Below are 27,822 nucleotides of genomic sequence, written 5' to 3'. Positions count from 1 at the left end.
AAACCAATACAAATGGTGATGTGAATTATAGGCTTTGTGAGTGGGAGCCATCCATTTATAATACCCAGAGGTCTTGTTTGTGTGCAACCGATTTCATTTTCTAGCGAGAAATACAACATCAATCTTTACTGAACTAGACGTGACTTGCTGAATTCAGAGGAGACTATTTGTTTCAATAAAGGAAGATGTGCAAAGCATGTTTATGTGCTTTTTTCCCCCAGTATACATCCCTCAGTAACTAGCCTATCAGCTGCAGCTCATAGCAAAAGATGTGATAAGGCCAGTGGGAGTAAACTAACCTGCCATGTACAGATAAAGGATGTTACATGGTGATCGCAAATGCTTGGAATGAAAGAAAATACTAAGGAATAATGCTTGAGCATGCTGTCTTTTGTAAAAAAATAAAAAAATAAAAAAAGGTATATCATGTGAGTGAGTTGCTGCCCTGTACTCTAGAGTGCCTTATGGGGAGGTTTTCTATAACAACAACTGATGAATCCGCTTTAGAGCACAGGCTCACCACAGTACAGTTGAGTCTGGATCACATTCTGGATAAGTGTTATGGTTCTCCATCCACAGGTGGTGATGACCTCTCAGCATCTGAATGTGAAAGCAAGACAACCTTAATCTCCGATCCACCGGGGAATGCTGGTAAGACTGCAATTAAAGGACTATCGCTATCAGTCTGAATATTTTGAGAATGGTAGATGAAGACCTAAAACTCAGTTATAGAGATCACCTCACCATAATGTAATTAATAATGGTACCATCAGTAGCTGTGATAGTACATAGTAATATGCACAGTGAATCACTGTCCAAGCAACAAAAAACCTATGTTAAAAAAAAAAAACACCACCAACCCTGAGTGGAGGTGCAATCAAAGCATGACGAAGTGTTTTAATAACTTCATCTAAAAGCTCCAACAGCTACTTATTTCTGGCAAAGAATGCATAATGAAGGCAAAGCAACATTTCAAACAAACCTAAAATAAGGTAATCAAAAAGTAACAACATTTCCCTGGCACTTATATCTCTGAGTAAAGTATACTTTTAAATACAATCTACGTAAACGTAAACTTTGAACTTACGTTTCCAGACATTTTTATTTGTGAGGTTTCACATTGACTTTGTAGAAGATACGTGTGGGAGGAAAATAGCCTAATGACATTTGCTGTGATTCAATATTGTAAAGCGTGCGTGCGTGCGTGTGTGCATGCATGCGTGTCTGCGTATGTGTATTCAAATGCGTTTGCGCAACTATGTGTGATGTGTATCTCGATGTCTGCCAGGAGGATAGTTAAGCTGTGCACTTTTGCAACTGGTATTACTTTCCAGGCAGGCTGACTTAGAGCTGAGAGGCTCCACACACAGTACAAGCAGGGTGGCAGGTACTTTTACACTCAAGGCCTTTTTCCTTCAGCCAGGACCATGGCACAACCGGCTTCCATCGACCCCACCAAGATGGGAGAAGGTCGGGCGATCGCCGTGCTGACCTCAGGAGGCGATGCCCAGGGTAAGTGGAGGGTTTCCAGGGTGGTATGTGAGTGTTGAGTGCAAAGGCATGTCTGCTTTTTTGCCTAGGCAGGTGGTTGAGAGGATCTGGTGTGTTTGAAGTCAATACTAGTAACTCAACAGCAGGGTTTAATGACAAACAAAGACGTATTTGAGATGTAAAGTGAGTCTGAAACCTAGAAATATATATATGCCTCTTGAATAGTCATTTATTATCTTAAACAAATACTGTAGACTATACATCTCCATAGTGTAGGTTTTTTTTGTCATACAATCTGTACTCACGTTCCTTTAGCACTAGAAATAACACAGCTTTTTGCCTAAAGTCAAGCCAGTTTTTACTGTCATATTCAATCATGATTGCAACCCCCTTTATATCAAATTTTGACAACTCATCATTTTTTTATTAGTGATAAAAATACTCTGATGGCAGCTGAGCTATATCAGCTATCTATCTCATACAACTAACTTATGGAAAATGGCAGCATGAACTCCTATGCCTAAAGCTGCTAGAACCACAGCTTGAGACAGCCTCTCCCCTGACCTTTAACTTGATGAGGAATATCTCCACTGTGACCTTTGCGAAGTGTGTCAGTGACCCCACACAACACTGGAGTTTGAGTGTGTGAGACAGTGAGTCTATTTTCCTACCTAACTGATAAGACTTTGGGGCAAGTGTGTTAATGAAAAACTGCACAGCTTGCTAACCCTCACCCTTCTTCTTTTTCACTTTCCAAAATACATTATCCTCATTTCAACCTTATATTTGTAGTCATCTTGGTATCCTCAAGTCCAACTTTCTTCCTCCGTTCCTCCTTCCTCTCTCTCTCACGCTGTATATGTTATGAGGGCTAATTTTAGAGGCATGACCTTTCTGTCATGTTCATGTAAAGCGGTGGGTTGAAGTGAGAGGGCCGTCCTTTGCTTCCTTTCTCTCCTTTGCTCCTTTACACTGTAAGTGGAGATGCTCTTGGCACCCTTAAAGCTAATCTATCCAAATCTTGTCCTTTAAGTGACCCCCTGAGTTTAGAAAGTGCAAGGAGAGGTCCAGTTGCCTTTCCTGCAATACAAGCTTTGCACTATCACTGATAATTAAACTGTTGCCAACAATAAAGTAAAGTCAAATAAAATGGTATTATAGTATTTTTTTATAACTTGTTTCACCACCATTTTTCCCATTATTTCATTCGATCATTCTTTTCAACTGTGTGTGTGAGTGATATCAAACAATTATAAGGACTAATGTACACACACACACACACACACACACACACACAAACACACTATGCCTACAGGTATGAATGCAGCTGTGAGGGCCACGGTTCGAGTGGGAATTTACACTGGAGCCAAGGTGTATTTTGTCCATGAGGTAAATGCCGCTTTTGAATTTACTGTTTTGATTATTCAATGAATCATTTAATCTGTAAAATGTCAACAAAAAAAAGAAACGGTCAATGCCAATCATCAACTTACAGCCATAGGTGCTATCTTTTAATTGCATGTACTGTTTGTCCAACAATCCAAAACCCCAAAAGTTAGTCAATCTACAATAATATAAACAAACAAAAACGCTCACAACTGAGAAGCTGGAACCAGCTGTTTGCCATTTTTTGCATGAGAAATTAGTTAAACAATTAATAGATTACAAGCTTTGCTTTTGATCGACTAATTGTTTTTAGCACTATATTATGGCCTAACACACGAGACCAATTATAGATAGTCTATATCCATCAAAACGAGTTCCTTCCCGAGGCTATTTTGCAGCGGCACCGTGGCTCCGTCCAGCACACAAGACGATTGTGATTGGTTTAAAGAAATGCCAATAAACCAGAGCATGTTTTTCTCCCATTCAGGAATGCTATGTGGACTAGCCAGACCCTCCTCCGCAGCGCTGTAGAGGAAGGTCTGGCAATGCGAGACTAAATCATAGATAATCACCAAATCCCAACATAATTAACACAACACTTGTTGGACAGAAATAGCAGCACATGACAGAGTAAAAATATGCCTGTATCGTTAAACTGCAGCTTCTTCCCAGCAATGACCCCTGTTCATGGAGTTGATATTTTGTTTTTGTTGACAGGGTTACCAGGGTCTGGTAGATGGAGGAGACCATATACGACTTGCTACTTGGGAGAGTGTGTCAATGATGCTACAGCTGGTGAGAACAAGCATGTGGATGCAAAAGCAAATTTATCTTGCACGCTCCTCATCTCCACTCTGTTTTTAACTTGTGATCAGTAAGCGGGATGGATGATCTCTGTAACTCTAGCAACAAGCAATCTTTGGCAAGTGCAGTTCTGTACTGTAGGTCAAATGGTCATTTAAATGCCAACGTTCAGTAAATAGCTTAAGATATAAGACATGAATGCTTAGGTTACAGATAACCCTTACCCCTTCCCCTTATTTGCCTCCTTGTGATTCTTGTCTGAAACACTTCCTTCTTGCCTGACGTCAGGGGGGTACTGTGATTGGAAGTGCTCGCTGTCAGGATTTCCGCACCAGGGAGGGACGCACCAAGGCTGCCTGTAACTTGGTCAAGTTGGGTATCACCAACCTGTGTGTGATTGGAGGTGATGGCAGTCTGACGGGTGCCAACGCGTTCAGAACCGAGTGGAGCGGGCTGCTGGCAGACCTGGTCAAAGCCGGTGAGCGGCATTACTCCAAAATTCACTGTTCTAAGCAACAGACCTCATATGAAATATCTCCTTCACACATTTGCCCTTCTATACTGGTGTAATGCTACATGCTGGCAAATTGGAATATAAAAGCCGGTATTCAAATAATTTTCATTACCATCATAATAGTTTGGGGTAACTGGGCCCACAGTCAGATTTAACTGCATCTGAGAGTGTTGTCATTTTAATCGGTGGTCCCAGGTAAGATCACAGCAGCTGAAGCCAAGAGTTCCTCCCATCTCAATATCGTTGGCATGGTGGGCTCCATTGACAACGACTTCTGTGGCACCGACATGACCATCGGCACGGACTCTGCCCTGCATCGCATAATAGAGATAGTGGATGCCATCACCACCACAGCCCAGAGGTATGCATGGAACCCTTTGGGCATTAATTTTTTTAAAAGATTTGTTTTTGGGGGCTTTTCCGCCTTTAATGGATAGGACAGGTGAGAAAGGGGAGAGAGAGGGGAAAGACATGTAGGAAATCGTCACAGGTCGGAGTCCAATCCTGGACCGCTGCGTCGAGGCATAATTCTCTAAATATATGTGTGCCTGCTCTACCCACTGAGCCAACCCGGCCACGTCCGGGCATTTATTTGATGGACAGACTTGCCATGTCATTTTGTTAGTCTTGACATGATATGTGTTGTTCTGCAGTCACCAGAGGGCCTTCATCCTGGAGGTAATGGGCAGGCACTGTGGGTGAGTAGCCTGTGTGTGCTTTATGCAAAAGTGGCATGGTTGTTCATTTATTTTATTGTATTTGGTTGTAAAATAATTGATACAGTCGCTAAAATGCTTGTTATGCACTAATTTTTTTATGATGATAATTTATGATATGAAACATCAGCTTCAGGGACATATTTTTCAGTATTGCACAAGACACTTGAACCCTAGTGTATGACTCTTTACCTACAGTTACCTGGCTTTGGTGACAGCTCTGGCCTGTGGCGCTGACTGGGTGTTCATCCCAGAGATGCCCCCAGATGAAGGATGGGAGCAGCATCTGTGCAGAAGACTGTCAGATGTAAATGTCTTGTCCTGCATCGTCTTCAATACTAAATCCAAACTTGTTACAAAAGTCTGCTTGTTCATAAAGGTTTTTTCTGTCCCTCTCAGCAAAGAGGCCGCGGCTCTCGTTTGAATATTATCATTGTTGCAGAGGGAGCGATAGACCGCAACGGTAAAGCTATCACATGTGAAAACATCAAAGAGGTCAGTAATGGCATAACTTCAGTATAAACCAGCACACATACAGTATAGAGGCTCTTCATATGAGAAATGAAATCCTAATCTCTCTGTCCAGCTTGTATCAAAGAAGCTTGGCATTGACACCCGCACCACCATCTTGGGCCATGTGCAGAGAGGAGGAACCCCTTCCGCCTTTGACAGAATCCTGGTAATATGACCGCTGTCACACATAAACCTTTTATATATTCACCAATTAATCTTATTATTTGTTAACAATGTGAATACACACAAACACACATACTTGCTTCTCTAAAATTGTCAGCATTTTGATTGTCATGATTCAGGGCAGCAGGATGGGTGTAGAGGCTGTGATGGCTCTGCTGGAGGCCAAACCAGACACTCCTGCATGTGTGGTCAGCTTGTCAGGAAACATGGCTGTCAGACTGCCTCTCATGGAGTGTGTGCAAGTGGTGAGTCAAATCTGCTCCATATGCAAAACAAATCATACCCATTCAGTTTGTACAAAATGAACAAATGAACATGGCTTCAATGAGCAAGAAGTTTTAGATTTTTTGTTAGATTCAGTTTCCCTTTTTGTCTTTTGATCTTCTTTCACATCAGACTAAAGATGTCACCACAGCCATGGCTGAAGGGAGGTTTGACGATGCAGTGAAGCTCAGGGGAAAGTGAGGCTTGCACCTGTGCATTATCTATTTCAAATTCTCAAGTGTTGTGTTGACTTTTAAATGCCTGTACATTTCTATACAATAGGAGCTTTGAGAACAACTGGAACACTTACAAAATGCTGGCTCATGTGCACCCCCCAGACACAAAGGTCAGCAACTACACTACTTTTACAAACTGTAAAAAAGTCAGTAAGTCCCAGTAGAAAAATACATGTAACCTGAAAAATGTCTCCATGCCTGTGCCAGAGTAATATCAACATTGCCATAGTGAACGTGGGAGCTCCGTGTGCTGGAATGAATGCGGCAGTTCGTTCAACTGTCAGGGTCGGGCTCCTCCAGGGCCACCAGATGCTGGCAGTGCACGACGGCTTCGATGGCTTGGCTCATGGAATGGTAAATTCTAGTTACGCGCACATAAACAGACAAGAAGGCTTTTACTTTCAGAGCGTGATAGAGAATACCCTCTGTCCCTTCACAGATTGAGCCTATTGGTTGGTCTGCAGTGGGTGGATGGACTGGAAAGGGGGGCTCCAACCTCGGAACAAAGAGGTGAGATATTTAAACAAAACACTCTGTTGATTGTAATAACTGCATGTTTCAGTGTTACTACAGTAAGTGTAAGTTAACATTGAACAGGTGTAATTCTGTGTTTTTCTCTTTTATAAAGATCCTTGCCACATGAATTCATGGAGGAGATCAGTCTGAGCATCACTAAGTTCAACATTCATGCTATAGTAATTATTGGAGGCTTTGAGGTAAACAGCGGCAATATAGAGGCACAGTCCTAACACTGAAACCAGGCATTCAAATCACATTTTATTGATTTCTTCCTTCCTGTCTTCACCAGGCATTTGTTGGGGGTCTAGAGATGGTGCAGGCTAGAGAGAAGTATGAGGAACTTTGTATTCCCCTTGTCGTCGTTCCCGCTACTGTCTCCAACAATGTTCCAGGATCTGACTTCAGTATTGGCACTGACACTGCACTCAACACTATAACCATGGTAAAACTCCTATAGAACACACAACAAACACCAGAAAGTAACAGCCGAAAACGTACTCACTATATTCTTCTTTTCTTTTTCTCTCTCTCTTTTTCAGACATGCGACAGGATCAAACAATCGGCTGCCGGCACCAAGAGAAGGGTGTTCATTGTTGAGACTATGGGAGGATACTGCGGCTACCTGGCAACTATGGCTGGCTTGGCATCTGGAGCTGATGCTGCTTACATCTACGAGGAGCATTTCAACATTCACGACCTCGAGGTTTGTCCTGACGAATGTAGAAAAGGAGGAAGCGAAGTGAAGACATACATCAGTGGTCTGATAGTTGATTTGTTTGTAGGTGAATGTGGAACATCTGGTGGAAAAGATGAAAACCACGGTGAAGAGAGGACTGATTCTGAGGTTTGTGGGAATTAGCGTAATTTCTGATCTGAGTAGACTCAACTTTACACTCTGCAGCTCATTGTGGCATTATATCTCACCCAATATTCTACTTTTGTTTCAGAAATGAGAAATGCAATGATAACTACACCACAGACTTTATCTTCAGCCTGTACACAGAGGAGGGCAAGGGCGTGTTTGACTGCAGGAAGAATATACTTGGACACATGCAGCAGGTGAACCAATAGATGCAGATTTTCTGTTTGTTGTTCACTGCTCAATATATTTGCCACCAGATTCAATTTCACAAACATGAGGAAACCTATCCTTTGTTATTAGGGTGGAACACCCAGTCCTTTCGACAGAAATTTTGCCACCAAGATGGGGATCAAGTCTGTGTTATGGTTGACTGACAAGCTAAAGGAATGCTACAGACATGGTGAGGACATGTTGTATACAATGTGGTGTAATGTACCCTGTGCTCCCTGTGCTAATGTATACTATATTTTTTATCCCAAACCTTTAGGTCGTATCTTTGCCAACTCTCCAGATTCAGCCTGTCTGCTGGGCATGAAGAAGAGATCTTTGGTCTTTCAGCCTCTGGAAGAACTTAAAGCTCAAACTGACTTTGAGTAAGACTTCATTTCTATCCTGTCAGTTTATGTACTTGTTGTCTTCTGCATTGTTTTGTATTTACTCACACTGCACAGTTAGAGTGGGTGGGCCAATCCCTGGTTTAAACGTCATTAAATATTGTACTTGAGTTGACCGCTGGTAAGAAAAAGGACTGCCGACAATGTCGCTGTGGTTGTGCTACATGTGTATAAAGGCAGATTATTGCTAACATAAAGCTTAAGCCCCCTTGTTGTGAGTTTACGTTGGAGTCATTCTGCACAATCACTTCAGCTCCAGCTCTTGTTGTTTTCACTTTCCTCTTTGCAATGACATGTTGTCCTCCACAGACACCGTATTCCAAAGATACAGTGGTGGCTAAAACTGAGGCCCATCCTGAAAATCCTGGCCAAATACAAGATCAACCTGGACACCACTGAAAAGGCTGCATTGGAACACGTCATCAAGAGGACAGGCTTAGTTCCTTAGTAGCCTTTCTATGTCTTCTTTCAAAAGCACTTTGTAAACTCTGTCTTTGATGAGTGCAATATAAATAAAGACGGTAATTATATCACCAAAACACACAGGTGATTCGTTTTTATAGAAAACATGAATGCTGATTTACGCTAAAAACTTATAGTACTGTATTTGTATGGTGTAGTTGACATTCACAAAAGCTCTTTTGGTCTTGTCTTGTGATCTTGGGATATTATTCAGTCATTTCTTGTCAAATCCAGGTTCTCATCATGTAATGTGTCTCACTGTGCCTTTATGTAGGATTTTAGATCATTTTATCTGAATTGCATTGCTAAAGGCTTGGGTCCAAATGTATATCCTCTCAGGCACTGAAATTAGAAATCATTGCAAACAAATATAATCCTGGACCCTATTCTTTATATGTGAATACGTGAATTTAAATGACTTGATTGGTGTTTTTCTTTCTGTTGCTTTTCATCCTATAACTGCTCCCTGTACCTTTATCATCCACAGGCCTAAATACTGTTGATTAAAACTACTAAAAGTGACAAATAAAAGATTACAGATAGATTACATTAAATCTGTTATATATTAAATATGTTTTATTGATTTGTACAGCTTTGTTCACTTGGCCCTTAGCCCTTCAAGAATCGATCTGACAGAAGTTATTAGAGTAATGGATCCGTCTTTGAGACAATAGTAGGAATTCCACCAAGATGGAAATATGCAAAAGCTTGTTGTGTGGCTATTGGAAACACACTCTTAAAAATAATATTCCTTGAACTTTTAGCTCCTTCCATTTGAGGATGGAAAGTTGTAACTATTTAAACACAGATGTCACAGGTCAACAGAAGTGTGGACCTGTGGCCTCTTGTGGATGTGTCTGTATGTCTGTAAAATCTGTATTTATCACTCCACTCATCTTTAAAAAAATAAAATAAAATAAAATTAAAAAAACATGCCAGCAATAGAACCACAGGCTATTTCAAGACTGTACAGTGACCATAGAAAGCACTCCACCATGGACCTTTTCATGTTTTGTTGTTTTGCAATAGTGAATCACAGTGGATGTAATAGTTTTTTACTAATAAGACTATATACAATCAAAAGACTCCACACAAGGACATTAATGCTTCACCTTTAAGACGTCTTGCTGGGAAAAAAAAATCTTCTCCCAACCTATTTTGCTGACTCTTGACCTATACCTAAATCGTTATTTTTTTATATTTTGAAATGTCTGGTAGAACTATAGTGCCTGCTGACTTATTATGCAATCAGAGAATCAAGCTGATTTAAGAATCAACACGTGGTTTGTGCCAATGTGTAAGAGGTAATTGAAAACAGTATATTTTGGTGTGATTATGACTGATAATTATGATAAATAAGTATGGCAGAGATAGTGGAAATAAGATAACGCCAAACCTCCATGAACAAGCACTTCCCTTTGTTATAAATCCAAACCCTTACTACTACAATTAGGCCTACTATTTACTACCACTCAAATAATATACTGTTCAAATCATTGACTGTACTTTAGACCAGATATCTTGAACAGGGGTTCCAGGGCCCCTATAGGGTCCTCAGAATTACAGCAGGGGGGCCACCAAATTATTGTTTGATTTTTTCAAAAATAGAATCACGTGGGCGCCTGGGCAATTCACCTGGTAGAGCGTGCACCCATATACAGAGGCTATTAGTTCTCGGCACAGCGGCCGCGGGTTCAATTCCAACCTGCGGCCCTCTGCTGCATGTTTTCCCCTTTCATGTCTTAATCTAATCTGTCCTATCTAATAAATGACGTCGACATTTTATTAGCAAAAGATAAATCAGCCTATTTGTGAATACAAAATTTTTTTACACAACATTGGTAATAGGCTTACTGTAGCCATCCACATACAGTTAAGCTTAAGGATTCCCATGTGTGTTTAACAATACAACATGATGTTTAAATATATGAATATGTCAGCAATTATTATTTTAATAATGTATGTGTACAGGCTTTAGCCACCCTACAAGTTATCGTAGACCCAGTTTCATATGCAACTTAATATACCGTAGCAGTAGGTGGTCCTCTTTCAGCTAAGGGATCCTTCGCCTTCAAAACGTTGAACGTTGACTTTTCGCTGGTTGAAATCCATTTTAGTCTATCTCATAAACCCTAACAAACAATTAATGTCTACCTCTACCTCAACTGGATGGACAGGGGAATTATTTAATGTAAATTGGTTTACTTTATGTTTCTTTTATACCCTCTGTCAGCGGTTTGAGCATAATAATAAAACTACGATACCCACAAGTCATTGTATTTCCGGATAAAAGCGGATGGGCTAGCGGATTGGTTAGTAAAAACCTTTCAAAAATAGTGCGCGGGTGGCGCAGTTTCCATGATTTTTGAGGATTTTAATGATTTGAAACTTCAAACGTACGAAGGTTAAGCGGTAGCCGTAGTGCTATTTAGTTATGTTATTGTGGACAACAAGTCTGCTTTTTATCTGCTTTGACTAAAAGCGTTGCTACAAAGGTTCCTGCTTGAAGTAAGTCACAGTTTACTGTTGGTTACGCTAGCAGACGTTAACGTTAGTTGAACAGCGTCATTTTAACGTTGACGCTAACGTTAGCTAGCTAACGTTAAGCTAAGCTTCTCGCTTTATCCAAGTTTAAAATTAACACGAGTTAATGTTACTCTTTGAATAACGTCCTTTCTACAGCTGCCGACATGAAGTGTTTGAAAGTGGACGAATACATCAAGCGGACTGCTTCTGTGAAAGAGACGGAGCTTTTACTTCAAGAACTAGAGGTTAGCATAATCATAATTTTCATAAGATGAACCACTCGTATTCATAGTAAAGTTATTATTTTACGAGTCTTAAGAGGATCTGTTTAAAACACTGGCTATTAAACAACATAAACACAGGATTGAATACCTCAAAATGAGCCCCAGTTCCATTTGTTGTGTTAGGCATGCTTTTGTGTAACGTTATACGTTAAAATACGAAACACATTACAGCAAACTAGAAATGCCACTTTTAAAAGTGAATCTGAACCTGGCATTTTATTTTGCAGAATTATGTGAAGAGTCGACCAGACCTTCAGGGTCGCACACTGTGTGACAGGGTCATCAGAGCCTGTAACCATCAACTTGGAGTTGGATCCACTAATTCTGACCATGTCAGTCAGTTGGTCCAGCTGGTGAAGCTTTCCCTTCAGGGCTATGATATTTCTGCAGCACTTGTTGCTCAGAGCAGTCCACTGTACATGGAAAAGATCATTTTTCATATTGTCAAGAAGCTAAGCTCCCTAGAAGCTCACAGTCTATGTAGCCATTTAGCAGGGTTGCTTTACAGCAGGCTTACCCCAGCCCAACAGGTATGTATTCTATTTTTACAGAGTTCATTTATTTGTATTGTTTACGTGTTGTATATTCCACATATGCACTGCATCATCTTCTTCAGAGACAGCATTAACAAAGTTACCACTGTTGTATGGTTCATAGGCTGAGGACTACTGTGTTCTTGTGCGGAGCTGTTTCTCAGTGCTCTGGAACGGACTATCTGCTACCAAAGACAGGAACATCCTTAATCCCCGCGACAAACTTCACTGTCAAATGCAAGCTCTGAGCTTCCTCCTGTTATTGGACACAGAAAATGCAACCCCCTCTTTCTCCAAAGCCCCTTTATACACAGAGGATGCAATCACTGAATTTGAGAGTAGCTGTGAAGCGGTAACCAAGGACGATGCTTCTTTTCTTCTCCGGGAAATGAACACACTTCTCAGCAGATGCTGGACTGGCGGTCAAGGCTGTAAGGGGGATGGTTCTAAGCTATCTACTGAGACATCAAGTTTTTATATGCTTTCTGAAATGGTGCTGGTGATGGTGAAGGTACTTTGTAAGGCTGGCCACTATGATCTGGCCTCCACCTTCTTAAATGATATTGAGAGCAAGGTCGTTGACTGTGCTGCACAGTGTACAGCTGTGGTGCTCGGCAAATGGGCAATAAAGATTCATTCTACAATGAAGGTTGGTGGTGAGAGTGGCCAGGCTTTGACACAATGTGCAAGGGCCTTGAGGTCTCTCCCAGCTGAACTGGGAGACAGAGAAGCTCATGCACTCCTGGAAGGTTGTGGACTAGTGGTGTGGGCTGTCGAAAGTGGCCACAGCAAGGGATTAAGTGGACCTGTGCTCCTGGCTTGGTTTTCTTTTCTTGAGGAGCATCAAGAACGGATATTAAAGACAGTGAAGAAGGTGAGTGTAGTTATTTTCCATTTGAGTGTGTGCTAGAGGGAAATGATTCTATAAAACTATAGTACTGTTGGGTTTCTCTCAATCTCTGCCATGAAAAAGGCATTTAGAGGTAAATACATTTTACCTGCGGAGAATTTATACAGATTACTAATCTGCTTTATTTACAGAATTCAAAATGCCTGGCTGAAGGCAGCAGACTGCAACAGGCCCTTTGCTTCAGTATTTACCAAGGCTTTGTATTTGCTTATGAGAGCATGCTTGCATCACAGGTGAGGCTACTTCTGTAATATCCAATTTTATGATGATAGCAATGACAAAACTGTAAATAAGATTGATAAAAGTCACACAGTTACATGTGGCTGCAGTTCCAATTGTCCCCTGATTTAGGTTTTAGCACTGCCACTGATTTTGTTCTCAGCTGGAGAACAGTGACACACTGGACAGAGTGCTGCTGTACTGCCAAGCCACAGCTGGACTGATGATGACTGAACTGCGTAAACTGTCAAGTGAGAACTTTCTCGTCAAAGCAGGTGATTACATTCCAAAGCCCCTTTCACACACGGTCTTTCCTTGAAATGGGCAGGAAAATCTGCCCCACAAATTCACACCTCAGGAACTAGTAGCATTCCATGGAAAATGCTGGTATGGCTTTGGTGTGAATAGAAGCAGGGATAAGCACTGTTGGGCTACCTCTTTCCCCATCTATATTGCCATGGCAAGTTTTCCTAAATGTGGCTGCATGTAGGGCTGGGCAATATATCGATATTGTGATACAAGACTAGATATCGTCTTAGATTTTGGATATCGTAATATTGTGATGACATAAGTGTTGTCTTTTACTGGTTTTAAAGGCTGCATTACAGTAAAGTGATGTCATTTTCTGAACCTACCAGACTGTTCTAGCTGTTCTATTATTTGCCTTTTCCCCACTTAGACATTATGTCCACGTTACTGATGATTATTTATCTAAAATCTAAGTGTGAAGATATTTTGTTAAAGCACCAACTGTCAACCCTAGAATAACGCCGCAATATCGGTATCAAGGTATTTAGTCAAGAATACCGTGATATCTGATTTTCTCCCTATCGCCCAGCCCTAGCTGCATGTGTGAAAATCACTAGCGGTGCCTGAAAGGTAATTTACCGTAACTATTACCCCGTTTCGCCCTGGAGGTAAAATCCAATATGAGTGATCACAAGTGGACAGCTCTAAGTACAGGTGAAAATACTTAAGGACGCATTGAGATCCGATCACTAAAAACGCATTCGGAGGTGGTCTAGGCCACACATGTCCACATTCTAATAGCAGTGAGAACGGGAATGCGTTCTGGGCCACATTAAGAACACCCTACTCAACTGTGAGCAGAACTACACCTCTTTCAAAGTATTTCCATGTCACAGAAACCACTGAATTCTGTGTTTTCGATGTTGATCATACTATCGGTGTTTTTGTTCCTGTTCTGCCTGCTCTTATATTCCCGGCTGTCTGGAGCTCTCTGCAGCGCTGTTAATTGGAAAAGGCAGCCTCCGGTATACAACAACGATGTATTTAGTTTCATAAAACGTCCCCGAATTCACCAATATATGTAGGATATTACTAAAGATATTCCTGCTCTTACACCATTTCCTTTTGTTATTGAGTTAGTCTCTAGTCATTTACAATAAATTCTTTGCAAAAAAGGCCCCAATTATTTTGTTATTTAATTGCTTTTATTAGGAGGCGTCAAAATCAGGAAATGTTGGGTCCTCATGAGCAGTAACGTCACACGACTCCTGGAAGCGAACATAAAAGTAAAATAAAGCAGATATAATAGAAACTAAACTTGAAACTACAGAGATTCAGTTAGAAGCTACAAACTTACTGAGAGATGAACACAGACTTTTAAAAACGTCTTTCTCCTGCACCATTCCTGCCGTCGTCCTCCTTATGTCGGCACACAGACTGGGCAGCGCTTTTTCAAGTCATTCATTCAAATCGTTTCTAATGTATGATTTATGTGAGTAACAACTGACATTTATAAACCCACTCGCACACAACCATGTGAAATGGAAATGATGTACGTGTTTATTTGCATATAGAGCGGGGAAGTGAGATCCGATCACAAGTGTTCACTCAGGGCGCATTTAGAGACACATTCTACTGCCAGGTGGGAATACGCGTATCTAGAGCTGTCCACTTGTGATCCGATCCCTCAGATCCGAGGTCAGATCCCTTGAGTGGTTCTGAAATGCTAAATTGCAATAGACACTTGATATGTTAGAAATGTATTGTATAACATTTTGTTCACTTTATGATTACCATGTGTCTTGCAGTGGTTGCTGTGAGCAACTTAGCTTGTGGATTTTACAACCGGCGTCTCTATGACCAGTCCTTCACACTAGTTGAGATCCTCTGCAGGGATTTATGTAAGAATTGCCCTGTCTCGCTCTCTGTCGATAGGGTAAGCTCTTTAAAAGTTTGTTTTTGTTTGATCATGCATCACGTTGTCTCTGTCTTAATGAATGCACTAAATACGGTCTTGTCTCCTGAATTTAAATAGGTTGTGATAGACAGGAGCAAACCTAAATGATCCTGTGGAAAATGTGTCTTAATACAGTATATATTAGCTATCATCTGTATTTTTAACATGGCTTTTGACTCCTTAGTTGAGCCGACCCTTCATGTTGGCTGTGCAGACGTCTCGGCGGGCTGGACAACTGGAGCGAGCGCTGGACTGGGTGATCCTGTGGCTGAAGGCTCTGGGGGACAGAATCACTACTCATATGGCTGAACCAGTCTCTCTGTGGGTGAAAACGAAGACCGATGCGGCCCGTAACTCTGAGGAGGACCTCCGTCTCAGGTACAAACCCATTCGTTTGTGACAGCATTGAAGTTCTCAGAATGTAATTCATGGAATATTATTGGAAAGAAAACTTAAAACTGTCCCATCCTGCAACAGGACATTATGTGACGGTTTTGGTCCTGACGTCCCAGATGAGCGAGTAATGCTTTGCCTTTTGGAGGAAGAGCTGCGTGCCTATAAGGAGGTGGCAGGAGATACGGCCCAGGAGCGTTACAACACACTCTGTGATCTGTTGGACATCTGCCATGAGGAGAGCTCCCACAGCCATCTACGTGCCGTCTACCTCTGTGAAATGGCCCAAGTTGTGTGTTACCAGGATTTCAGTGAACAGACGGACTGGTAGTAGCTTTTATTTACATAATTTCTAATGAGTTGGGCTCCTTGACAAATACAAATGCACTGTTTTGTGTGCGACCAAATTGTGTACATGAAAACGGGTTGGTTTTTTTCACCGGGGCCAACAATTGAAATTGTTAGTCTGAAGCCCCACTGGGCCAACATGGGCAGCATCCTATTATCTCAATATTAATTGTGTTCATTTGTAACTACACAGTACTGCAGTTGATTTTACCCATGAAGCCTTACGGCTACTTGAAAACGAACCAGAGACTCAAGAGAATGCTGACAGACTGAAGGATGACAAGGCCCATGCTTTACTTTGGCTCTATATCTGCACTCTTGAGAATAATCTTCAGAAGGTGAGCTCTATTTGATCGGCTCAGGATGTCATGTGCATATTTTTTTGAACTACTGTTTTTAAAGTGTCCATGTTTAGATGCATTTTCTGTCAAAAAATAAGTGAGTGTAACTGAAATTAGTAACAGCATGGTAGTATTCATGGCCATGGTTTTTCTTGCATATAAATTCTGTAAGAATTGACATTGTAATGTTCTGTATAACTGGTAATCAACAATTGGATTTAAGTCTTAGTTTATTTAATACACTGATCTGACACTGGTCTTGTAGTCTCGCATTGCCAGACCTATCTCCACAGCTCTGCAGAGTAAAGTCTGGCTTGTCCACGAATACATTCCAGAGTTGGAGAGAAAAACACTCTGGGTTATTTGCATTTATTAACCTGGGAATGTACGGTCATTGATCCAGATTAACTGTCTTGTGATTAATTAATGATGCTTGTGTGGATTTGTCCAGGCCATTGAAAGGGACAGAAAACGGCGAGAGTTGCGTGAGCAGACGCAGTATGCGGCCAGTCCCATAGGAACCAATGATTTTGATTATGAAGCCAAGCAAAAGACACAAGACAGCACCCTGGTCTCTGAAGGCCTGTATTTCAACCTGGCTGGAGAGAACAGTAAGAACACTTTTTCATATCCTCAAACATCCTACTGTAGACACCAGTATGATATGATGATTAGATATTATACCATAATCTGCATCTCTGCTAAGTACTATTGGTAGGTCTAATCAAAAATACATAATTGTTCATCACTTGCTGTCTCTGTGAGAGATTAATATACATTGTATTTCCTTTAAGAGTTGTGTAAGCCTTTGGAAAGAGCACTGGATGAGTGGTCCTCTCTTCTGCAGAGTCAAGTCCTGCCTTCTGTCAGAAACCCAAAACAGACCTGTAGCTCCATCGCTGTGACTGCGGCTCTCTTCAAACTTCTGGGAAAGGTAACAACACCAAAGTGGTCAAAATCTATCTTCAGGGTCTCCTTTGGTCGTTTTTAGTTTCTCTCTTCAACACCAAATAGATTTGTTTTGACTTTAGTAAGCAAATATGTTAATATGAAGTTGTGCTTTAAGAAAGACTTGGGTGTTTAAGGGGTATTTCATTGTGTATCCGGGGGTCAGGTTGTTAAAACTAGTGTTCACATCATTGGTAATTACATTATCTGTGTATTTATCAAATCCCCTCATTCTCTTATGCAGCCTCTAAAGGCTTTGGAAGCTTACCAACTTGCGATTGGACTTTCATGTCAACTTGTCGATGCCCATGGATGTGCCAGCTCCCTCTGTCAAACAGCCAGTATCCTTCTGGATATGGGCACCCCTGAACTGGCTTTGGTAATACGGTTTTGTAATAATTATCTTTTAGCAAATGTACTATATCTCGTTATGTACTATATCTCATTTTGTTTATTGTGCTATTTTGTTAGGCCCAGCTAGAGCAAGCAGAAAAGTTCCTTACTTCTCTTACCACTGCTGATGGACCTTCTTCTCTCTCTATGCTGGCCATTCTGTTGAAAGCTCAGTACTGCTACAGCACAGGACAGGTAGGTAACTTGTCTATGCTAGCTAGAGATGTACCGATATCGGCTCCGATACTGCCTAAAACGCTGGTATCGGGAAGTACTAGAGTTTATGCACCGATCCGATACCACGTAATAAAACCCTAAAGAAAATTTACGTTAAAGTAGTTTATGTATGTTGTTTTTTCGTTATAACTGACGGTCAAACTGGATAATAAAATTACGTTCTTGGGCGTTCATTGTTCATGTTTCACAAAGAGTTTAACCTGAGCCAGACCGACAACAAAGATAGAAATAATATCACACACATACAGGGATAGTAGTATACAGTTGTTAAAACATAATAAAATATATGACACACTGGGATCGGTACTCGGTATTGGCCGATATACGCAAGTATCAGAATCGGTATCGGGAAGCAAAAAATGGTATCGGGCCATCTCTAATGCTAGCAGTATTTCTCATATTGAATTGGTTTTTTTTGGCTGGAGTCAGTGATTTTATCAAATTGCCCCTCCTGTTTGACCATATGTCAGGTGGATCGTGGAGTACCTTATCTGTGTGAGGTGCTTAAAGAAGTGAACGAGCAGAGGCAGTCAAAGCGCTGGTACCTGCTGCGTGCTCAGATGCTCCAGACCTACAGCTCCTATCTGAGTTTGGACACTGCTGCACTGCCACAAGCCCAGCGAAGCCATATCACACAGCATGGTTAGCTAAAGCATTTGCTACACGTAACATAACCGGATGTTTTTCTCTTTTCATTTTGCGTTGTGAGAATGCAGAGGAGAGGTTTGCAGCAGCAGCTTTAACTAAGGACCTATGATTGTGTCTCAGGTATAAATAGCCCGGACACTGCCCTGTATGAAAGTCTGAAGCTTCTCTGCAGCCTGCTGGTCACTTTAGTGGGGAAGGGCCTATTTGGGACTAACGGCAGCAACTCAGACATGCGCTTTGTCGACCAAGGTACATTTGTGTCACGCATGAACTAACGATGCATGTAAAAGCTAATACATTATGTCTATTTTAGTGCCGTTTGTCTGCCATGTTGATTCTCTCCCTTGATCTGTGAGCAGGAGATAACTTGGTGCTGAAGTGGCAGCTGCTGTCAGAGCTGTTAAACTGCTCTATGAAGGTGGTGGCTGTGAGGAGCAGCTGTGGGGCCATCAATGATGCCAGGCTCCAATGTCTAGAAGCTCTCAAACTGGCCACCAAGCTGCAAGCACTCAGCCAGTATGTACATGTGCATGGTAGTGGGTTAAAATGTAAAATAGTGAAGCAGGGTCCAATAGATATCTTATCAGCTTGTGCTGGCCATTCTTAAATATTGTTTTCGGCAGTGAACTATGCTGAACTTACCAGCAGGTTACTCCTTGTTCCTCTTTATTTTGTGTGTGCGCTGTTAAAGCGTAACTCTCGCCAAAATGCAACCTGGTGTCTTTTTCTGAATGTACCCGAGTCAAACTTTCGTTTAAAAGCATATTTAGGACGGAAGCGCCACTTTTAAGATTTACTGTATTCTCGTTTTTCGGTCAAATGGCCTTTTGAATGGGAGTGCTAGGGGCATTTTTATGCTAGCCTCAAAATAGCTATTTTTAAAACACTAAAGGCTCGACACAACATGAAACTTTGCTCGAAGTATCACCAGGGGCTCTACACATGAACTCGAGCATTGAGAACATTGTTTGTGTACACAGTTTACTAAAGGTTTTGAGCAACTCACGTTAGCAGCAGTTGTTGTTTACGCTATCCGCCATTTTCTCAGTCAAAAATAGACGATATGCGAATGAATGGACTCCGTAGGAGGAAATGTCATTCTTATATGAGGCTCCTTTTTCAACTACAAGGTCAATATTGTGTTTCACTAACGACAAATAATCCGTGCATTTATATGGAACTAAGCTTTAGGAGCTTTCCATCTTTACTCTCCTCCCTCGACTATTTTTGACTGGCTCGGTGGACGGCAACCTTGAGAAACAGCAGCTACAGTGAGTTGTTCAAAACGTTTCTTTTTAGTAAACTCTGGGTACACAATGTTGTCAATGCTCGAGTTCATGTGTAGAGACCCTGGTGATACTTGGAGAAAAGTTTCATGTTGTGTTGAGCCTTCTTAGTGTTTTAAAAATAGTGATTATGATGCGATCATAAAAGTGCCCCTAGCACTCCCATTCTAAAAACCATTTGACCGAAAAACAAAGATACGGTAAAGCTTAAAAGTGACGCTTCCGTCCTAAATATGCTTTTAAACGAAAGTTTGGCTCGGGTACATTCACAAAAAGGTCCTAGGTTGCATTTTGGTGAGAGTTACACTTTAAGCTTGATATAGTGCTTAAGTATATAATTATTGGCCCTGATTATTTTACTAGGGCCACTTTGAACCAATAAAATACAATCTATACAGTATAGTTCTCTTGATTGAATGGATTACAAAATACTAAATGTTATATGCTGAGTTATAGTTCATCGTATAACCCTGTACAGTCCAATGCAATACAGTCAGCAGCCCTATAATAGCTTCTAATTATTAGAAGCCTCTTATGGATTTGATAGACGGTCATGGAAGTGCTGAAGTGTTTATTAGGGTGTACTTAGTAGTGGTTTGCTGGACTGCTTTATTTAAAGGTGTAACATCTTAGTGTTAGTGTACATGTGTACCTAATTAAAACCAGTGTGATAACAATATTAATTTGTTCTAGTACATGTTGACTAATACTTTACCTAGAATAGGCCTAGAACACAGCACAATATAGATATGCAGCACAATACATAACGGCTAATGTGGTCACATTACAAACTTACTCATTTCTTGTCATTGTTTTAGATGTGCTGAACTGCTGGTGATGAAAGCTGAGTTGGAGCTGATGCAGGGGGAGAGAGAGGAAAGTGGACTTGATTTAGACAAAGTCAGAGACCTTCTGGATCTCTGTATAGGTCTGTTAAATACAAAGCTCCACTAGTTCAAATATTGTCATTGTTTGACTTTTAGTCAAATTGTGATTTAATCAAATGGTGTTATTGTATTTTGGTGTTTTTGTATTTAAGTGTGTATGTGTTGTCAATGTTAATTCCAAGAAAATTGTACTCAAACACAAAAGAACCACGGTTATTGCAGTTTGTTTTATGTGTGTGTTAGGACTATTGTCTAATGTACAGTAGCATGTCAGTTTCCTTGAACTACAAAATGTACTATTTTATTTCTCTTCCTCCAGATTTTTCTGATCAAGTGCAGAAGACTGAAGTGAAAATCAAACCTAGGAAAGGTCGCCCAGCGCAGAAATCTCAGTCGCCCCTTCCTGCCTTGGAGGATGATCTTAATGGCTTCCTGAAAACTAGGTGGATTGGCAAAGAGCTTGTAGGGAGGAATCGGGCCAACTCCCCACCTCTCAAAGCCCAGCCTCGCCGCTGGCTCTCATCCCTGACTCATGAATCTGACTGCCACTGCTCTTGCTGCTCTGAACCCTGTCTGGGCCGTGCAACTGCTCGCTGGGCAGCTACACAGGCTGAACTGGTTCTCCAGCTGGATCCCAATGAAGCCAAAGTCAGTTTGAAACTTCAATCAGCAACATTAGCTCGCTGTAAGAGTGTCGCTGCCAAACTCGGTACAAAATTGGCGAAACTCTTCTCTCCCTGTGGCCTCGCCAAAAGCTCCTTTAAGCCCTCCCTGATGCAGGACGTGGTGGGTCGTGTGTACCTTCGCATGGCCCTGTCTGGGCTGGAACCAAGGCTTTACAAGGTCTGTGGTATATGGAGAGTACTGGAAGCTGGCTTGGCATTTGTTAATGCCACACCTTCTCCTGTCCTAAGACCTGTGAAAGCAGGCCTAATGGCAACTAAAGCCATTGTGTCATTGGTTACCTTGGCTGAGAAAAAGGGCTGCACCCCAGAGGAGCTCTTCTCAAATGCTTGGACTTGGAATGCACCACAAGAGCTCAAATCAGAACATAAAGCGGTGCCTCAGTCATCCTCGCTTAGGAAGCCTAAAGAGTCCATTAAAAACCCAGATGTGCCTGACAAAAACAAGGAGGCAAAGAAGGTCAAGGTTGTTAAGCCCAGGATTGAGGTGACAAGCACCTCAACCAAAGAAAAGGCAATATTTCCCATGACACCAGTAATGGTAAAGTCCAAGCCATCTGTTGGGCAGCGTGGCTATTTTGACTTTAACACAGTGGTACCTACTTTGGCCTGTACTCCTATTCAAAAGGTGAAAGCCTGTGCCTCAGTGCGGAAAGCACCAAAAACTGCCTCTAAGCTACAGTTTCAGGTGTATGAAGAGTTGTCGCCAGTTCAACCTGTGCCTGCTGCCCCCAGACGCACAAAAAAATCAATTTTCAAGGTAGGCATCTACTGTAATCAGAGGTTTTATCGTTGCAAAAAATATACTGTTTTTATTCAGTAATATCTTTCTAATATTTCAATACAGATGGAGTTTAGCGATGAGAGTGACGCAGAAGCCAACACCCAGGCAGAGTCCAAAGAAAAAACGGATGTCCCTAAAAAGCGAACCACCACAAGAAGAGCGGCCCAGAACAATAAATCAGCCCCAGATCCACCTGCAGAGAAGGTCCTACCAAAGAGGCAGGCCAGGGGTAAGAAGACCACTGCATTGCCTCAGTCAACTTCTTCTGAGGATGACGTCTGTCAGTCTGCCTCAACAAGAAGAGGAAGAACCAGAAGGGAGCTGTCCAGGACAGAGGCAGATTCAGTGGAGGAGCCAGACAAGATGAGGACCATTGAGGAGGAATTTACTGAAGTTCTGGACATAAGCATTGAGCAGCTCAGGACATCAGACACTGAGGCTGAAGACACTCACGCAAGTAAAGATGGTGTGTATTTTGTGCACATGGTAAAACTTCTCATTAATTAGGAAATATAACGGTCTTATGCATATCTGGCTCTATCAGCTCTAATCTCCTTTGACTCTCTCTAGACATAGATTTCGAAGTGTTGCGGAGGGATATGTGTTGTGATCTGGAGCGAGATGACTTGTCTGAACTGAGGAGCAGAGGGCATCTGATTGAAGGTCCACAAACCCACCTCTCTCATTCAGACATCAGGCCAGGTGAAGCTTTACACTGCTGCAGTTCTTTTCTTTCCTCAGTTCTGTCCTTTCATCATGATGATGATAAAATATGATCAATTTGTCTGCAATGGTATTACAAAAAAAAACTTTTCTAAAATAAGCAAGAAAATAATCTAATACTTGTACAATGTACAGTATGTGTAGGGGAAGAGGGAAACATTTTAAAGTAGGAATTGATCATAAACTTTATTTACAACATTGTGACATACTGTACCAGTCAAAAGTTTGGACACACTTTCTCATTCATTTGAAGAAGAAGAAAAAAAGAAAAAACTTGAGTGATACTGTAGGAATGCACCCTATAATGTATGATAAGGGCTACAGTACCTAAACTAACAAATACATATGTAAACACTCTTAAAGTCTTAATGGCAGTTCTTTCATCTTATTAGCTCTCCATCCAGTTGCATCTGTAATTTCTTTCTTTTTCTCAGACAATCTTTCTCTGGAGGATGTTGAGTCATTGCTCCGCTCAGCCTGGTTGGCCCTTCAGCACTTCCCCTCACCCACCATCTACACGACCCTCTCTCTTCTGGCCTTGACCACGGGACAGCAGGACCCCATAACTACAGCAATGTTGCATGCCCAGTCCTTGGGCATCACAAGTCGTCATCGCACAATCAGACATTTAGCCAGCTGTCTCAAGTAAGCCTATGTGTTGTATGTATAGGGTCAAGTCATGATTTCCCTCTTACAACACTGGTCTTTTTATCAAATGCAATACATTTGTCTTCTTTTGATATCTGATGGTATTACAAATAGTTGAATTCATGTTGCTTTGATGTGTCATGCGAACAGAAAGCTGAGTAAGGCATCCAATGAGCTAGCAGACAAGATGGATGCTCTGACTCTAGATGAGCTCAGTCCAAACGAGTCCAAGAACTGTGCCGAACAGAGGCTGTTGCAGTTGGAGAACATCTTCTCCTTTCCAACTGCTGACGACTCTACTTTCCCCCAGAGCCACTGTCAGGAGTTTATCCAACAAATTCAACACATTCCCTCAGGTAAAATATGAAATACTGTCTTGATCTTGGTAGCAAAGTGGGTACATTTCCATGTATGATTCCATCAAAATGTGGTTTGCACGTCAGTAATGCATTATGAGAGGTTATAGCAAAGTTTTGGAAACTGGTAATTCAGTGGATTTTGATCTCGAGCAAGTTTTGATTGTTTGTCAAACTTCTAGTATAATTTCCCCGCTGGGGGTCAATAAAGGTGTATCTTATGTCATTCCTTTTGCTACTTTAACTATACTTAGTGGGGCCTGATTCAGTGAGTGTGCACTTTTATGTGTTGTCCCTAACCTGATTTTAATAGAGATTTCTGGATGCTTTCATTCTTGATAAGCAAAGGCAGAATGTGAACTGCATTATGCTTATGTAATCTCCTTTCTCTCTTTGCATCCCTCTCTCTCCTGCACAGGGGTGACCGTGTGTGTGATGTCTGTTCTTGGAGTAAAACCTTGGGAGATGGGTGACAGCATCATACTGTCACGTCTTGAGAAGGGATCTGCCCCTGTCACTGTTCACATCGCCACCTCTAAACAACCGGTGAGGACGGTGAATGATGGTATGAGCACAATGGTAGCCACAATCTGAAACCAGACAATTGTATTGTCAATGCTTGTGGCTTTAGCAATTTGGTGACACAAGTGACTTTAAAGTCTTGTCATGTAGGATAGCCATACCCCACATCCATCCAAAATGGTGAGCACAGTGACTGCTTTCTTTGGGTCAATGAGTAATTACTGTATGTCACAAAAGTACTCTGCTGCGAAATACTCTTAGGTGGAAGATTATTTTATTTTTATTTTTTTTATTTTTTTTATAAATGGCTTGACTTTTCTAATTTCCCTGTGGTTCATTACTTACATCCCAGATTATAACATTGCCTCTGTCTTTGTGTTATGCAGCACCCCATCAGTTGGCTAGTGCAGGAGATGGATAGTATTCAGGTGGAGCAGAAGGTTGTGAGCTGTGTGTCTGAGAAGGCCAAGTGGTGGGACGGTCGCAGGGCGCTTGACTCTCGAGTTGAGGTAAGTGGTGAAGAGCGAGGGTGCTGCTGGGGAGTCTCAGAAGGCTTCATTCACAATCCCTGCTTTATTCACTTTCTTTCACTTAAAGTCATACACTTCCACTCGGACATGTAGACCAAGAAAACAGGACACGGAAACAAAATTCATTTGTCTAAATAACCCTTTCTTTCAGCGGCTGTTGAAGGAGATGGAGGGATTGTTGGGATGCTGGAGCAGCTTTCTTCTACCGCTTTCATTGGATCCTGAGCTCTCCAAACAGGCCCAGCACCTTTGCAAGTCCTTGTCTGCAAAGGGAGTGACAGTCAGTGAGGAAATGTTAAAGGTGAGTGTTGTTGTTTTTTAGCTCCATAGATCTTTAGCAGCAGCATCTGACCTTCATTCTGTCTCGTCTCAAAAATGGCTGGCAAAGGACCAGCAATGCAACAACCAATATCACTTCTGACTTGTTGTGTTTCAGGCTGTGCTGTCTGCCTCTCCTGTGCTCTCCCAAGAAGCCCTTAAGAGATTTGCAATGGGAGTTTCTCCACAGTGGGACAAAAAGTGTGACCAGCTTCTCCATACAGCTGTGTCCCGGCTCGCTGACAGAGAAGAGCCCCGTGGTCATGTGGTTCTCATCCTGGACAAGGTTAGTTTATCATCTATTAAATACAGAATTTGTACATAGAGGGGCTTTGGTCCAAAATGACCTTATTGTGGTAGGATAATGCTAAAATGTAGAGGTATTGCCTCCTGTTTCTTTGCAGTACCTTCAGAAGCTGCCGTGGGAGAGCATCTCCATCTTAAGGTCTCATTCTGTCAGCCGGATGCCTTCTCTGCACTCACTAATTGGACTATGCATTCAGAAACAGGTAAGATTAAGGTCTATATTACTGTGCCAGTATGGCTTGTGGTGCAGATGTTATTTAAGGTCAGTGGTGGTTATGAATATTATTTAAATCTTCCCTTTTAGACAGACTCTCAGTCCATCCTGAAGCACGGTGTGAATACAAGGCAGGTGTTTTATGTGCTGGACGCTGATGCCAATTTAGGAAACTCTCAAGACCAATTCAAGGAATGGTTTAGCAGGTGATACCAATACTTATTGAATGCATTTCATTTGTCTGTATGTCTTTCTGTCACCGGTCTCTTTTCTTTCTATTTACTACATTAACATTCTCATTATAGTCAACTAGATTGGGGCGGTGTGTGTGGAGTTGCTCCTGACTCAGGTCAGCTGGAAGAAGCTGTTGCTACCAAGGATCTATACATGTGAGTTTATGATCTTAAGTATCCTGATAGGGAGAGAACATAATAGTTGTGGTTTTTACAACACAGATGTTAGAAAATGAGTTCATTCAGAGGTTTGTAGCAGATTAGAGCTGAAACAAGTACCGTATTTTCCGGACTATAAGTCGCACTTTTTTGCAAAGAAGAAAACAAAGAAAGCTAGTCGCGCGCTGAAATCCAGATGGCAGGAGCTGGAGGAACGAGTCCACAGATGGGTGCTTGAACAACGTGCTGCTGGGAGAGGCTGGTCAACAGTGCAGTTACGTTAACATACCGGACACCTACCGTATTCAGCCCCTTGTTCTGTGTGCTGTTGTGTAGTTTAATAACTTGCCTTTCCAGATTAAATTTCTGTTCTTGGTCTTGGATTTTGTGAAATAAATTTCTAAATGAATGTGACTTATAGTCCAGTGCGACTTATGTTTTTTGTTTTTTTTTCCTCTTCATTACGCATTTTTTGACTGATGTGACTTATAGTCCGGAAAATACGGTAGTCGGTTATTCAACTAGTCGATCAACGGGCATTTTGATGATTGGTAGTCATTTTGTAAGCAGTAAGTCTTTATTTTATTTTTTTTTAAATTTATACATTGTGTGTCCTATATTAAGCTCTTTGATTTGATAACCTGTTTTTTACTTTGTATCCTCTCTGTCCATGTCCCTCTTACGGGATGCTTTAGTTACGTGGGTCACGGTGCAGGCGCACGATTCCTCGACAGCCAGGTAGTCCTAAAACGGCAGATGAGAGCAGCTTCTCTGCTATTTGGTTGCAGTAGTGCCGCTCTGGCAGTGCGCGGGGATCAGGAAGGACAAGGCATCATCCTCAACTACCTCATAGCAGGCTGGTGAGATACGTCTTTACGTGCAGTTGAAAAAGGATCAGTTAATACTGTCCTATTGATACGTTTCTATTTCTTTATTTTCTCCTTAGCCCATTTGTTTTGGGAAATCTGTGGGATGTTACAGATCGGGACATTGATCGCTTCACTAAAGCCTTGTTGGAGTCCTGGTTATCCGCTGGGTCTGGAGCGCCCCTCCTGCATTACATGGGCCCTTCCCGGCAGGCCACACACCTGAAACACCTCATAGGAGCTGCACCTGTAGTCTATGGCTTACCAATTCACCTGCAGTAGATGGGCTGGTAATCTCAAACTCTTCTAAAAACAGGATGTAAACAATCTATACAGTATCTAAATGTTTTCAGCACACAAGCTGGAGTACATGATTTTTAACTTGAAATGTAATCCTTGTTTTTTGTTTTGTTTTTTTGCGCAGTTTTTTGGCAAGATTAACAGACTGTTTTCTTAATTTAAACCAATGCTACTATAGTGTGAATGCTTTTAAATATCTTGCTAATTTTAACTGTTTGATGTGCTTATTAAACATCCTTTTTTAAATAAATGAGTTTGTGTTGTGGAAATTACTTCTTACTTAGTCACATTTATGTACAATAGAGTTGAGGAAAAAGTGGTATTTACACTATTGTTCCCACAGTAAGTTGATCTCCAAATGATAGTAACTGCTTTCACAGCGCACATACTTTGTTCATAGAAGATAAGTTAGATCTTACACATGTATATCTTGTTCTTACAATACTAGTGTGTCCT

At 41.5% G+C, this 27,822-nt stretch overlaps 2 protein-coding genes across 2 annotated transcripts; both read left to right on the top strand.

Moving 5' to 3' along the window:
- Positions 1-309: 309 nt before the first annotated feature.
- pfkmb (phosphofructokinase, muscle b) lies at positions 310-9,490 on the top strand. Its single transcript, XM_078248367.1, has 23 exons — positions 310-651; positions 1,420-1,512; positions 2,807-2,880; positions 3,595-3,672; positions 3,970-4,159; positions 4,391-4,556; positions 4,849-4,893; positions 5,110-5,218; positions 5,311-5,406; positions 5,498-5,590; positions 5,727-5,852; positions 6,004-6,068; positions 6,154-6,217; positions 6,315-6,461; positions 6,547-6,617; positions 6,736-6,823; positions 6,916-7,068; positions 7,166-7,330; positions 7,410-7,471; positions 7,575-7,686; positions 7,790-7,889; positions 7,977-8,082; positions 8,413-9,490. The coding sequence occupies exons 1-23, from the start codon at positions 465-467 to the stop codon at positions 8,549-8,551; spliced, it is 2,529 nt and encodes an 842-aa protein (XP_078104493.1). The 5' UTR covers positions 310-464; the 3' UTR covers positions 8,552-9,490.
- A 1,403-nt stretch (positions 9,491-10,893) lies between these two features.
- espl1 (extra spindle pole bodies like 1, separase) lies at positions 10,894-27,610 on the top strand. The gene is made up of 32 exons (XM_078248365.1): positions 10,894-11,073; positions 11,248-11,336; positions 11,603-11,905; positions 12,033-12,782; positions 12,950-13,051; positions 13,201-13,312; positions 15,095-15,222; positions 15,428-15,621; positions 15,721-15,963; positions 16,178-16,322; positions 16,777-16,936; positions 17,120-17,259; positions 17,518-17,652; positions 17,745-17,861; positions 18,374-18,545; positions 18,672-18,800; positions 18,911-19,067; positions 20,656-20,765; positions 21,044-22,167; positions 22,255-22,657; positions 22,762-22,893; positions 23,349-23,559; positions 23,713-23,918; positions 24,337-24,464; positions 24,827-24,949; positions 25,122-25,271; positions 25,407-25,574; positions 25,693-25,797; positions 25,899-26,014; positions 26,114-26,197; positions 26,896-27,060; positions 27,147-27,610. The coding sequence occupies exons 2-32, from the start codon at positions 11,256-11,258 to the stop codon at positions 27,346-27,348; spliced, it is 6,495 nt and encodes a 2,164-aa protein (XP_078104491.1). The 5' UTR covers positions 10,894-11,073; positions 11,248-11,255; the 3' UTR covers positions 27,349-27,610.
- The last annotated feature ends 212 nt before the right edge of the window (positions 27,611-27,822 follow it).

The sequence above is a fragment of the Sander vitreus genome, chromosome 4 (genome assembly GCF_031162955.1).
Source record: "Sander vitreus isolate 19-12246 chromosome 4, sanVit1, whole genome shotgun sequence".
Lineage (NCBI taxonomy): Eukaryota > Metazoa > Chordata > Actinopteri > Perciformes > Percidae > Sander > Sander vitreus.
The sequence above is the reverse complement of the archived record's forward strand: the minus strand, read 5'-3'. Positions and strand labels throughout refer to the sequence as shown.

Coding starts and splice junctions, on each gene's coding strand:
- espl1 (XM_078248365.1), top strand. CDS start 11,256: ATGAAGTGTTTGAAAGTGGACGAATACATCAAGCGGACTGCTTCTGTG. Junction 17,653..17,744: donor GCACCCCTGAACTGGCTTTG/GTAATACGGTTT, acceptor CTATTTTGTTAG/GCCCAGCTAGAGCAAGCAGA. Junction 25,272..25,406: donor TCAGTGAGGAAATGTTAAAG/GTGAGTGTTGTT, acceptor GTTGTGTTTCAG/GCTGTGCTGTCTGCCTCTCC.
- pfkmb (XM_078248367.1), top strand. CDS start 465: ATGGGGAGGTTTTCTATAACAACAACTGATGAATCCGCTTTAGAGCAC. Junction 5,591..5,726: donor CCGCCTTTGACAGAATCCTG/GTAATATGACCG, acceptor GTCATGATTCAG/GGCAGCAGGATGGGTGTAGA. Junction 7,331..7,409: donor TCAACATTCACGACCTCGAG/GTTTGTCCTGAC, acceptor ATTTGTTTGTAG/GTGAATGTGGAACATCTGGT.